Source organism: Harpia harpyja, chromosome 13 (genome assembly GCF_026419915.1).
Source record: "Harpia harpyja isolate bHarHar1 chromosome 13, bHarHar1 primary haplotype, whole genome shotgun sequence".
NCBI classification, from domain to species: Eukaryota; Metazoa; Chordata; class Aves; order Accipitriformes; family Accipitridae; genus Harpia; species Harpia harpyja.
The window spans coordinates 3,064,381-3,078,968 of record NC_068952.1 but is presented as its reverse complement, the minus strand read 5'-3'; the positions used below and the strand labels follow the sequence as shown (position 1 = coordinate 3,078,968).

At 37.2% G+C, this 14,588-nt stretch overlaps 1 protein-coding gene across 15 annotated transcripts in view; it reads right to left on the bottom strand.

Annotated features, from left to right (window-relative positions):
- The window catches only part of NRXN1 (neurexin 1), a 730,978-nt gene that overhangs the window by 369,421 nt on the left and 346,969 nt on the right, over positions 1–14,588 (bottom strand). For all 15 annotated transcript variants that reach the window (XM_052805915.1, XM_052805916.1, XM_052805935.1 and 12 more), the window contains 3 exons: positions 12,860–12,982; positions 7,372–7,753; positions 6,652–6,842 (listed from right to left, as the gene is read on the bottom strand). In XM_052805915.1, the coding sequence (XP_052661875.1) occupies positions 6,652–6,842; positions 7,372–7,753; positions 12,860–12,982 (696 nt within the window). The remainder of the gene's footprint in view (positions 1–6,651; positions 6,843–7,371; positions 7,754–12,859; positions 12,983–14,588) is intronic.

Sequence of the window (14,588 nt, the reverse complement as noted above, 5' to 3'; positions counted from 1 at the left end):
ACAGTTACACAAAAATACTTAACATTTTCTTGACAATAACAGTTCTCAGATTCCCAGCCACTTTATTTCTCTTTGCTTCTTTCCCCCCCGCTGAAGACTAGATGGAAAGCACTAGCATTGAAAAAGATTAAACAGATTTAAAACCTAAGCAGTCTGTTTGTCCAATGGACTGTGAGGAAAGTTGGTGATGCATGTTAAATGGTCAATAATAAAATCTAATTGCCATATAAATGTGTGTGGTAATCCATCTCCCACAGAATTGATGCTATGCCAATTACTCTGTATGAGGGGGATGGTTGTGGTGGAGAGGTGAGGCATTCAAGCACATCAAATGTCCTTCATTTTTTTCCTGTTCTGACCACTTTTGTACATTGTTTACACCTGAAAAATAGACAAAAATCTAATGAAACAGGCATTTTCATGGCATGGTATACTCAGATTTCCCTTGCCCCTGACATTCTTCTGAAATCGTTCACTCACTCTCTGCTTTAATAGCCAACACAAGCTCTTAGCAGAGCTTGTTTTCAAAACAGTGAGGAATTCCTCTTTCCAAGAGGCATCCTACACCTCAGAGATCATCCTCTACAAAACTCTTCCTTTAGCTAGTACTTTAGGCAAGATTCTCCCCATAAAGCCACCAAAAAGCTGAGAGGTTAAACATTCTCATTTTGAATGTAAGTTTGCAGAGGGAAATTTTTTATATAATATTACCAACCTCTTAGTCAAGATAACCACCTTTGGACTCTGAGGATATTACACAAAGCAGCTCTTTTGCAAAAAGGGCTGCTCAGTCAGAATACCAAGATCCATGAGGGTACCGTGCTCATACCCAAGGCAGCACATTTTGAAAACAAGTTTAGGATGTGCTTCTCAGCTGGGGGAGTGCTAGGATTCAGTGGGATATACTGACACTAAATATCCAGGGGTTTTTTGTAAATTTTAAGAGCATACATGTTTCCTGTAGTATCCTTAGCATAACTTTTACTTAGTATTCCAGAAGGGCTTGAAAGAAATTCCACAATCAGCAATGGTAATTACCTGCATGCAAAACAGCTGTAGGAATGTAGGTAAATCTATACACTTGTATGTGTGTAAGGGACTGAAAAGAGCAGGGGAGAAGAAGCAGAAAGCAAAAACTTTCTCTCACCATGGAGTGATCTGAAAGACTACTGCAATGTTGCTGACTTCACAGAGCTCAGCACAAGCACTAGAGTATTTTCTTTAATTTTTATTTAATCCAGAAGTACTGGAGTAGATTTTTAATTTTTCCCCATCTCATAACTTTGGAAATCTGGATACAATTTCTGAAGGCTTAACATTACCAAAATTATTTTCACAGCCTAGTAGACAGCATAGCTGTTCAGAAGCAGGATGTGACAATTTGCAAAGAAAGGAGGATAAAGAAATGTGCATTAGACCAGGTTGTCCAATCACTTACTGTTAATCTGCCCATATATTTTTGCTACGTAGGAAGTCTCAAAGAATAACTCTCAGTTTTAAGTCCCTTATTTTTCCCTCTGGACAGAGGTTGCTTTCCCAACACTATCAGGAAGACAACAGCTGCATTTACCATTGTCTACTCCAATAGGTCACATTAGGAAGATCTATTTTCTGTTGACAGTATTTGGAACTCTGCATTTGGAACAGAACATTATTTCTGCATGAAGAGTTCACAGCCCACTGGCAAGGTCATTACAATTAGCTCATGCATGTTTATTTGAGAAATTTAAGCATTAATACTCATTCATTTGTACAAATTTGAGTTTTTATATAAAATACTTTTCTGTGCTTCTTAAAGCTTCGATTCTTAGTAACAGAAATATGAAGGATCAGCGGCATTAATATAGACCTTGTAATATAGAGAAGAACATATAACACACCAACAATAATAATGGGCTCAATATAAGACAATGGAGACAAATATGATATTAAATTGAAACAATTTCAATTACCGTTGCTGGAACAAGAAGTCTTCTTTATGATCAAGACTAATTTAGCTCAGTTTTGCATAGCCTGAAAAACCTACTTTGACAGGCAAATGAAATACCAATAGATTAAGTGACTACTGCAAATCATCAAAGAATATGCCAGGCTAGTAGATCCACTGATAATTTAGTTAATTGCATTAAAAGTTTACAAGGATGAATTAATTGCCAAGAGAGTCTTTATGTACATGGAAGCAGTATATTTCAGTCCATTTGTAAAACCACTGAGGTGGTACCAGAAATTAATATGATTACTTTTCTTTCAGATGCTTCAGACTAGCCTGTTTTCGCATTATCGGAGAAAACAGCAAATGGAAAAGCAAATGTATATAGTCACAGCAGCCATATCTCACAAAGGCATAGAGGAAGCCAGAGGCCAGTGAAGAGCTACAGAAATAAAAGTAAACCAGACAAGAGATCTAGACAGGTTTTTTTAAATCCAAGGAAGTTGATTCTGATGTATGCTCCAATATGAAGAGCATTTTTTGAGGATGCAGTGATATAACAGCACAGAAATAACATATGACTTACAATGGACTCTAAAATTGACATTTGGGAAAGCTGTGTGGAAGAGGATAACAGTGAGACAAGTTGAAATTATGGATGTCAATTCAAAAAAGGAGATCTTAAAAATGTATGAAATGATGCACAGGCAACAAAAATAAAACTATAAATATTGAGTTGGGTAGGATTTTTTTTTTTGTGATGGTGATTTCTTTTTAAAAAGAAAATATAGTTAGCCCAATATCAAAATTGGGATGACTGCAGTTCATCCTGGAGGATACAGCATAGCTAGAAAGTTTGGAATAGGATGGGATACTGAAGTACTGAAACTACCAACTCCTAGAAAAATTTGTAACTACTTATTGTTATATCTAAAATAACAGCAGCATTCCTTAGCTTTTTGTTTTGCAAGAGTGCAATATTTCAACTTTTCATTTCAATTTAAATTAAAAATACTAAAATATTTTAATTTTCTGACAGATATTCTAAGAGAATTCTGAGTGGATTTTTGTAGGTTTTTGTATGTTTGCTGTTTAAAGAAAGTGGGTGAAAACTTTGGGGATTAAAATAGTGCCTTAAATGTGTAGGAGAGAAGCAAAAGGAAGATTAAACAAACCCTAGTAGGTAAGTGGATACAAAGCCATGCTTGAGGACATTCCTCCTCCTCGAAAGCAGATCACATGTCTTCAAATATTTATTAAAAGAAAAAAAAAAAAAAAAAAAAAAGCCTGACAGAACTGTAATTTCCCACACCACAGGAATAAAGTGTAGAGAGGGAAGAGACATTACAGATGTTGTAATACCTACAGTCTAAACAAAGGAGATATCTTTTCTCTGGCAACAGCTGAGGAACAAGACCACAAGTCGAATTCCACTTTTGCTTGCATTTTTGTGCCGCTTCGAGGCTACTCAGACCCCTCAGACCGTAAGAGCACAGCATTAAGTACAGCAAACAAGAATTCCCCTCCATCCAACAGTTTCGGTCTGCGAAGGCCTTGAATTGTAGCCGTGCTAACCATCTGAGCTATACTGAAAGCAGGACAGGGAATCTGCTCGTGAAAGACGTGAAAGGAAATTTGCTGTGTAACTGAATGTTGGCAGGCTTGAGCTGCGTTGCCTCTGCTGTTAAGACTCATTTATCTTTACGGGTTATCTGCTAGAACTGCACCTGAGTACACTTTGCTAATTTTCTCTGCTAGGAAAAATAACACAGTTCTTGGAATCCAAACACAGAAGTTTTTTCACTCATTTAGTTGTCTCCAATTTATAATTTACTCTTCTAATCACAGCAATAATTAAGCTGGAGAATTTAATATAAGTGTTTCCACAGGTACCCATGCCAGTCCACTGAAATTGTACCAGAGGTTATGCAGGGAACCCATGTCTGTAATAATGAACTTTCTGTGTTATATAGCCAAATCCTACACCCAAAAGGAAACATACAGTAGAAATTCTCTCCCATACTTTTATGGCAACTGTCTGCTTTCCCAGACAACCGGCATGCTGTGCACGCTCTACAACACAATCTGTGTCATATCTCCATACCAAATTCACTGTGTATTTGCAAAAACCTGCATGTATGTGATTTATCTTTCCAGGATTAACTTGGATTTCAGCATCGGAAATCTGGTAACTCTACAATTACTCAGAAAGGCTGCAGATTCTGTATTATCTGTACACATTTACATTTCACCTAATGCTAACTCTGGTTAAACAGAATTATTAATATCACTAGCAGGAAGTATAATTTTGAATTTGCTTTGTTGCTAGGGCTAAAATAATACAGAACAATGAATTAACCATAGCTGCTTGTATCAGTAAAGTGTATGGAGTGTTTATAGCATTACAGAGGTGTGTCATCATAAGAAAGACTGACATAAAATAGAAAGGAACGAGCTACAGGAAAGCATTTCAACTGAATACAACGGAAGAAAAAACAATAATGAAAGGCATTTTTTTCTCCTTTTTAGCCTGCTAGCTAAAACGTATCAGCTCGAACTCCCCTCAAATCCAATATAAATTCTCGTGATATATGCTGTATCATATTTAAGGGAAGCTGACTGAGCAAAATGTAATAGAATACATTAAAAAAAATAAAATGAACATACTACTATGAGAAGACAGAGGTTGAGGACCTGTGTAAGCTAGACCAGTTTGAGAAAGATGCACACTATACATTACTGTACTGAATATGTCAGGCTTGTTATTCTTTTACTAGGCACATTTCCTGGGTGGTGAACTAGAGAAAATCAGCATCTAATACCGTTCACCTTCCTCGCTTCAAATCTCAGTAAGTTTGGTCATGTTCTTCAGTTTTTTCCAATGGAATTCAAGGTTAGAAAATGCATCAGCTATGGATACAGTTTTACTTCAAAAGGGTAAAACAAAAGTAGAATTTTCAAAGTGAAGAAAACAAAGGAATGTTGGATTTTATAGGTTATCCTGACAGACGAGCTTTCTCTGTGAATGCACCAAGCAGTGCATTTAGTGAAATAACACTGCCCTCTAGTGCCTTTATTAAGCACTTTGTTCAAACTGTTTTCTTAAATAAAGCAACATACCAAAACACCACGTTCAGTTTGAAAAAGATGTAGAATAAAATGACTGTGTTAACTTAGTTGTCAGTTCTTAACAGGATTGTTTTTCCTACTCATGTCTAATTAATATACTGGGAAAAAGAAAACCAAATTAAATACATATACATGCATACGCATATGCATAATAGTACTTACTACTGCAAAAAATGTGAAAGAATAAGGTGGATGCTTTCTCTGCAGCATCAAAAATAACGGTGAAATATTACATTGTGTCAATAAACATCGACCATACTTACAGGAATGCAAAAATGAGAAATAACATGGCAGAAATTTTAAAAACAATTTTGAGAATGGAGCGTGAACCATCCAAAAAGCTTTAATTTATAAACCAAGCATTTCTGATGAAGAATCTCTTATTGGAGATTACAGCATATCAAGAGTCTTTCTTACAATCCTAATAACACTTTCAAGTGAAGCAAACATGTAAAATATCACAAAATCCAGAATAATTACTAAGGTCAGCTCATTATCTGTGACTCAGAGGTAGTTAAAAGAAAATTGAGCAAGGAATAAGCTCTTGATGGAATATTAATATCTACTTTGAACATCCTGGCTTTTGAAATATTAAATTTTCTTTGACTATTATGAAATTTTAGGTTTCCTAACAAGAAGTTTTATAAAGAATGTTAAAATACACAATACTTTTTCACATGACCAGAACATATTTTCTTATGTGTGATTAGGTAGACAGTATTTTAAAAGTATACTTATACATCCTTTCAAAAAGATGTTTTCCTCTGATGCAAATTAGCTTTTCAGAAGCCCAGCCTTACAACTGATTACAATTACTTATTTTAAAATCTACATATATATCAGTTTGGTTTATGAAAATGGATCTTGAGAATCTAGCTGGACCTATAAAATGTAGGTTTAGACTTACAAAACAAAGTTTATCCCACCTTGCAATCGAAATTACAACATACTACATATTTAGGCGGGTATGTTTATGGTTCAATACATCTGGCAACTAGTATTTATAACTGACTCATTGGAGGACTGCCACGTAAGATTGCTTCACTTATAAGGTATTTTATGACATCAAAATACTGCATTGCATTTATTTTCCCAATAAAAAGTAGGGTTTATGTGGAATACTGAACAGTGAGGGACAGGTCAAAATATCCCCCAATTCACTAACATAGAGATCATCAGTTCTGCAAAGTTTTTGTAGTCATACTGTAAAGCTTGGGCTGTGGTTCTGTGTGCCACCTATATAACTTATGTTCATGTAAAAATCAAGCTTTTTTCATAGATGTTTTAGAGCTTCTTTAGTCCCCCAATTATCTCTTGGTATACATGGGCCACTCTGTGTTCCTACCATTTTCTACTTTTTTCCTGTGGCATTTTTGCACATTTAAAGTTGTACCTATCTGTGCAGAACTACTACTAAACTGGCATTGTCAGGCTAAAGAAGTCGTCATCTCTTGTGACCGTATTAATTATTATCAAATAAAACATTTCATATGGTATTACAAAATTATACTGTACTTTACATACATGATTTATTCAGGTTATCATTCTGTAATGACCCTCACCGTAGGTTATGCAGGAATTACTGTACTTACTTTTGAGATCTAAATTTCTGGCTCCTGCTGTGCTCTGTGTTGTGATTTTAGTGTCAATCTTTACAGTGTGCAGATTGTTGGTATCCCTCGATATCATCACATTATGCCACTGGTTGTCATTCAGAGGTTTATTAGAACTTCCTTTGATGAGATTTGCACCATTTCCCAAGTCAAATACATAGTGTAAATACCTGGGAAAAGAGAAAAAATAGGAAAAGTTTCCTTTTTCTTTACGTAGCAAGGGGGCACTAATTAATATGTCCAATATTTCCTATTTCCTTGTACTCCTCAGTAATGCTGGTAAAACCAGAAGATAGCAATGAATGCCAGATGGGGAAGTGACCTTAATTCAGAGAAATCACCATTCGTTTAGATGAGCTGAGATGCAGTCCCAAGTTTCTGGAAAGTAACGAGCACTACATGTACCAACACATGCATACATACGTAGAGAGAGAACAAGAGGAAGGCTACAAACTAGTACTTCTTTGTGGTAAACACTACAGAAGTTATACTTATTATTTACTTTCGTATTTTTCAGGCATCTAGCTTCATCTGAAAGAAAGAGTCACAATAAAGCATATGAAGTTTAACATGAAGCAACATTCATCAACCATATATGTCCAGTCAGGTAAAGATTTGTATCCTGAACTTTTCCTTGTATTTCTCCTGTATATACATTTTGAATAGACTGGTTTTGTCATTATGCTAATCCATACATACCCTTTTACTAATTCAACCACAATGAAATCATTTCCATCGCCACTGTTATAAAGTATCAATCCATCCAGAGAGGTCGTTTTGAACTGGAAAAAAAGGTGCATAGATGTATATGCTTGTAGCGTGGCCAATGCAACATAACTTGCTTTTGTTTTAAAGGTTACAGGGTCTGCTATGATGTTCCTGAACCCAAATCTTGCATTTAGCTCACAATAATCGATGTCTCCGTTTTTACATAAGTCAATGTATGCCATGCCATTAAATGTAAGACTCTGTAGATGCCCAATGAAATTAGAAGGCACAGAAGACAGGTAGCGCCGTTCTGTTATTATTCCTGTTTCTATGTTGTGGAACTCCAGCCGTGTGTGATCACCAGCCATTTGACCTTTAAATAGTAACAAGAAAACACATGTTAGCATCTGAAATAGGAAGTCAAAAAGCACATCATATGATTAAGTATCTGCATCAATTTCACACTTTTCAGAATGTGCAGGGCCAATTCTTGGCTCCAAAGAGGATTCTTCTAAATTTATCCAAACTACTGGTAAACATCTGGGAGCCTTTCTACTGAGTTCAGTATGTTTGGATACGGCCAACAGCAAGATTTCTAACTGAAACACAATACCACAGTATATCAAACTGCCAATGAAATCCCTCACTTTGGTTACACTTAACCAGACATGTGGCTTTACTATAAGCAAGCACAATTAATTAACGCAATGTGAAGATCACAAAGGCAAACCTCAGAGCTAAAACTACAACATTAGAGTTTCATGGAAGAGAGACATAACAGTTTGGGGGATATTATTCCATGTGTTTTGCTTGAAAGTGCATGATTTGGCAAGAGGAAGGAAGGATTCCTGTTTAAGCTGTCTTAGGTGCATTAATGCTGGCCCTGCTGCAAAACCCTGTGCTGCAAGGGTAGACAGAGCCTTCCTTGAAAGCAACTAGCTTTGTACCATGGGGATGAATCGTGGGAGAAGGGGGCAGACCCTAAGAGATGGACGAAGCAGAAAGCCTGCAGCAAGGGTGTATGCCAGCATCCTGTAATCCTGAAAACAGCAAGGGACTTGCTTACATCAGAAAGGTGGCCAAAACCAAGCCTCACAGCTACCTTTGAGTCTTTCTTTGTCACACAAGGACCCCTGCACAGCAGAAAGCCTGAAATTTGCTGACTGTATAGCTAATCTGAAGGAAAGGATCAACACTACCAGGGTACACTGCGTACAGGTCAGGTAAGTTTTTAAGCTAGCTGTTAAATACCTTACCCCCCAGCACATCAAAATTGTACCCACTGAAGAGTTCCCTTTTCTAACAGAGCTCAGATTTTTTTTTTCCATGCTTATTTTAAAGTAGGGCAGTACTATCACAAGGCTGATTCATGGTCACATTGTATGGGTATGATGATAAAACAGCTTTTTATTACTAACTGATTTTACCACTTAGTGTACCTTTCGCTAACCATGGCCTAGATTTCCCAGTTCCTTAGCTGTTTCGCATCTCTTATGGAGTACAAAGAAGGTGAACAGCAGACCTAGCCAAGCTGGAATAAATACTGGCATAAAACTGCTCTGTAATACAAGTTCCCACAGTAGCAGTGCAAAGCTGTTGACAGACCGACTTCCCTCTGTCCTTCCCTGAACAGACTATTCCAAGAGGAGAGTGTGAGCTCTGACCCAGGCTGGATGTGTTCAGCAGTGGTGCAGAAAGCCCTGAGGCCGGCTTAAAAAGACCTACCTTCATAGGTTTTATAAGCAAGTGTCTGTGTACATGTGTGTGAACAGGGAAAAGATAAGGGCAAGATGAATGTAGATATTTGGGTTTTCCCCAGAGAGATGGATTCACCAACAGGTTAAGTTACAGCGCTGAATTACGAATACAGGTATCAGTGAAGTTACAGTGAAACAAGGTCTGCAAGCTTTAACACCATTCAGACCACACATACACAAATTCCTCTAATAATTTTTGATAAATATTTACAAGCAGCTTGCTTAGCTTCAGGATGCATTCTGTGTAAGAACTACCTCTACCGATGTCACTGAACACCATCAGCATCTGGGATCTGCAGTCATATGGCTGAGCACTGCAAGAGGCACCTTAATCCCCAAGGACAACATTCCTGATGTTCTTGTTTCTAAACATCAATTCTGAAGATACTACTTCCCCGATGTATTAAGCAAAGGTGGGTTCTTCCTTGCAGTAAAGAGTCAGGGAGCTGTCTTGAAAAATGCTAAATCTGTAACTTTCTGCAAGGCCAAGAGCTCTATATTGGATCGCAGCCAGAGAGCTGAAGATCATGGTTTAGAGAGGAACATTACGTATTCCAGTCTTATATCACTTCAGATGGCACTGCATAAATGTCATGGCAAAAATCCACTAAGCTTTGGCCTGTAGTACAGTATCCTCACTACATTCACTACCTCAAATGTATTTCTTTCTTAAGCACAGTAATAAAAAAGTTCCAGGATCTGGGCTCACATCCCAAATCTCCCTCTAACATTTCAGTCGTACGAACATGCTAACAGGACTTGAGACTTCACATAATGCTCCACAGTATTTGCAACTACAGCAATGAAGGAAAAGAGAGAGACTGAAGTTTGTGGTTGCAAGGTTGGGTTCTCGGGGGTTTGTTCTTTTTTTAACTTGTCCAGTCAGTGCACAAAATGAATTACCTGTTGCAATGCTATGGGACATCATACAAAAGGCCAAGTGAATATCTGTTCATAACCATAAGCTAAGTATCCTTTCCATTATCCAACTGTAGTGACCTCCTTCGGTCCACTTTTATTTTCTATACGTTTCCAGAAAACAAAGTGCATCAGGGCTGCAAGTATTTAAACTCTTATATGATGAGTAAAATTTTCAAAACCACCTGTATGACTTCTTCCGATAAAAGCTAGTTATGATTCTGAAAGATATTATTTATCCATGCACAGATTATGCATTTGTCAAAGATAACTAAGCTCAATCCATGGATGAATAAGTGATATTTCATAACCTGTAAAAAATGGAAAGTCAGGCTGAATTATTTAATGGCTTCCCCTCCAGCTCAAGCTTTCTGGATCTGATGAGGTTTTTTTCATATATGACATAGGAAACGGAATCAAAAAGGGAAAACACAGTGTGTGGTGGGAGAAGCTGGAATTTTTGGAAGTCTCTTTTTTATTCATGCTCCCTATAAGATTATAACACCCTTTCACATGAATCACTACCAGGTTGTATTTTAACCACATTTCTGAATGTTGGGACATCTGAAGAAAAGTTCTAAGCAGTTTAGAACAAGAGCACTCAAAATCTGATACGGCAACTCTTCCACTACACCTTTAGGAAATTCAAAGCTACTACACATTAAATTGCATTATGTGCATTTGGAACTTAAGCTCATGAAGGCTTTGGCAACACACTGTGTTACAAAAAAAAAAAAAAAAGTCACAGCACTACATGGCAATAAAGATTTTTCATGTAGAAAATGTAATATTCCTGGGACTAACAGCAGATTTCCCACCTTATCAGAATTTCTAGCTCCTTCTCTCATGCCAGTTCCTTCCTCACTGATGAAGGAGGCCACAGATTGGCCACACAGCTTCCTGCAGGGAGTTTAGGAAGACTTTTTCCGTCTGAAATACTGGGATGACTTTCTCCCTTTGGATGAAGAATGTTAAATATCTGTGGATTACACAAATGTTGGCAACTTCCAGCTTGAAGAACTGAGAAGGATTTTGAGTCAACTGGCCAGCTTCTGATACAGGTACTGGCATGTGGAAAGAATACAAGTGTTGTACCAGAAAGTTGGACCCACAGGCAACACTTTTGCTTGATCAGGAGGCGACTGAAAAGACTCGCTAGCTTTAACAGCTAGAATAGAATAGAATAGTTCAGTTGGAAGGGACTTACAACGATCGCCTAGTCCAACTACCTGACCACTTCAGGGCTGATCAAAAGTTAAAGCATGTTATTAAGGGCATTGTCCAAATGCCTCAAACGCTGACAGGCGTGGGGTATCGACCACCTCTCTAGGAAGCCTGTTGCAGTGTCTCAGGTACTTGCTGAGACCATGATATTTGATAGCAACTGCAGATATCCACAATGGAGAGTGATTACAAGAACTTACAGTCCTGCATTCTTTACTTATTACTTCACCTGACTAGGCTATGTATGATAGAAACCTCCTGTTTTCATCTTACTCCTTCACATATATTTTGAACTTTTCTGAAGCTCCTCTGAGCAGCTGGGACTGAACCCAAAGGTGAAAACAGTACTTCTTTGTGGTTTTGTAACGTGTAGTACTTGTAAATAAGAAATCTGCCACGAGGAGCCCAGGAAATGTGCATTTGGTTCTAGATACTATATTTTATTCAGATCTAAACAGCTTTCTCTAACTAGAAAACATCCCCAAAGTAGCCTTATTATTTGAGTTGCAGTTGAATCAGCAAGGTGGTGATATATATCAGTACAGTTCCTCCAACACTATATATTTATTTTCACAAAAAACCCCAAGCTGGTTTAGGTCATCTACTTTCTTGAGAGAATGACCCAAAGCATCATCACATCCAGAAACTAAATTTTTGCTTCACCTCTGGAAGATCTATTAGTAATTTCTGATTCCAGAAGACATGTTCTTGCAACTGTATGAATACATAGCAATTATTTTTCTACCAGTGACATGGTCTTCAGTGTTCTGCTGAGGTGAAAAGGGACTACTAAAGAAGGTGCTTTCCTTTTAAAAACCCATTAAAATTTTTGCCATTTTAACAAAGCTTAGAACCAACGATAAAAGCTATTTAATACTACATGAAAAAAAAGGAAAATACTAAATAGCTAACACAAAATTAGGCATGTTCTATTGTGCATGGAATCAGGGCCAGAAGCCAGGTCTGTTGCTATTAACAACACATATGTAAGCCTTATCTTTAACAGAACAAAACCAAAGTCTTCTCTATTATCATTTCTGATAATATATACATAGGAGTATATTTCTAACATCTGCTAGCATTCATGCCATGTTTTTTCTCCCATCCCAACTGCTTTTTTAGTATTTGAGAAAAACTTGTCTAACAGTTAATTATTGAGGACAGCTGATGCAAGATTTAAAACACAATAGAATATCCTTCAAACGTTTATGAAATTCTTCCTTACAGCAATGGCTTAGAGTTTAACCTTAGTAGAAATTTAGTGTGTTGCCAAAACCATTTTACTTGCCGTCTTATTAGTGATGTATCAAATGACTTCTCTCCAATTACTGTATAAAAACATTCATTTAAGTCAGCGTGAAGGTTTTCATTAATTCCAATAGCGATGTTAGAGTAACATTAATATCAAGTGTAACAACGCACTTGTAGTACCAGTATTTCAAGATGCATAACATGGATTTTGGATCTTATTCAAGGAAAAGAAAAAAGCATCTGTCACTTTCAGATAAAGGCATCTCACGTCTGTCATTTTCTTGTTTTGTGTTTCCCCCCAGTAATACGGAGTCACAATGCCACACTACCTGTCATGGCTTGCTGGTCATCCACCATTAACTTTAAACTTTTTCCTCGCCGAACCACACGCACTGTGTGCCACTCATTATCATTGAGGTTATAGCCAGCAAAAAGGGTTTCTGGACCTTTGCCTGTAGGATATGCCAAACAGTCATTATGCAATCTTTAAATCAGTTTACATGTGAACCTCACAGAGAAAGAGAGAGAGAGACAGAGAGACTGGCTGGGCAAATGTTAAAACTCACCAAAAGTCACATCAAGCAAGAAAATTACAAAGTATAAACAAACCTCAAAATATAGAGCTACTATGTTAAGACACTTCTACTGTATATTTAACTACAGAAATGTATTGTATATGCACATTTAATGAACCAGGTTGTCATAAATAGGCACAGTCAACATGGATTTAGTTATGCACTTTCCAGTCATATACAAGCCTTTAAGAAACGGGATTACTGCAACCAGAACTTCAGCATGTGTTTACAAGACTGGATTTTTGTTCCTTCATTAAAAATAGTTTGGGGGAAAGGTACAAGTGGTAAGTGTGTGTGCATGTGTGTTATAATTTTCTGAATCTATGTCAGCTTCTCAGCCTATGTTTGTTTATTAGGACTTCTCAGATGATCATCTATTACCTTATCATCCAGATGACTCATTAAGATTCAGATCCAGTACCTTCTGATGTCAGCAGACCTTCAAACCATACTTTCTTTTTTCATTTAATGGATACCTTTTTTGTAATCTGTTGGTTTTGTAAGCAGTACAACAAGCACTTTTGAAACAAATATAATTCTACATATAGCACAATGTACTTGCAATAACTGAAGTATTCACAAATCTAGGAAACAGGATATCTTTAATACCTAAGAAAAAATTTCTCAGAAGAAAATGATTATGGAAATTGTCCCTTGCACTGTTGACCAAGGAGAGAAAGAAAGAGAGAAAATCCTGACTATGAACTATCATTGATATGAGTAGGTGATTGACCAAGCACTGAACTGATCAATCAAAGCTTCTGTGCTCAAACCTGAGTTATTGGACCTACGCGGAGACTGTCCAAAAGGTAAAGCTACTCTGCAATTAACAAATTACATTCTTGCAAAATAGAGACCTCCCTGCCCTGTTTTTCCAGTTCCTGTGGCAGAATAAAGGTTGCTGATAACTAAGAGAGACCTATAATAAAGTACCATTTGACACAAAAACATTAGGGTTACACCGAGTCACACCACTACCTCCACTACGTCCTTGCAGGGGACTAGATCCCATGTGTCAGCCTTCTTTTAAAAGGGATATGCCACTGGCTCTGAAACTCTCCCACATTTCTTTTTGAATTCTGTTCCACCCAGTGCAGGCTAACTGTGATGGATGAGATCTACTAATAAATGGGTACTATATGACATTGTCTAAAAATCAAAGCCTCTCTGACTTCAGGACTGCATGGAGGGAAAAAGACACTAATCGCTTGATGTAGCTGTTCAGCATATTGGACAGTTTTCATATCAGACTTTTTCTATTTTCTATCAGCATTTTTTTAATTGCTGCTGGTTTATTGCCCTGCTTTTATATGCAATATTTGCTATTTTGAGCATGTCAGGGGATCTCCAGGAATAAAAATATTAGCTACAGCAAAGGCAGTGAGATTCTGATAACATCACGTTGCTTTCTCTATGCCTCCATATTGACACTAAGCTAGGAAAGGCATGCAAACCCAGCAGAAAGAGATATATATGTACTCAC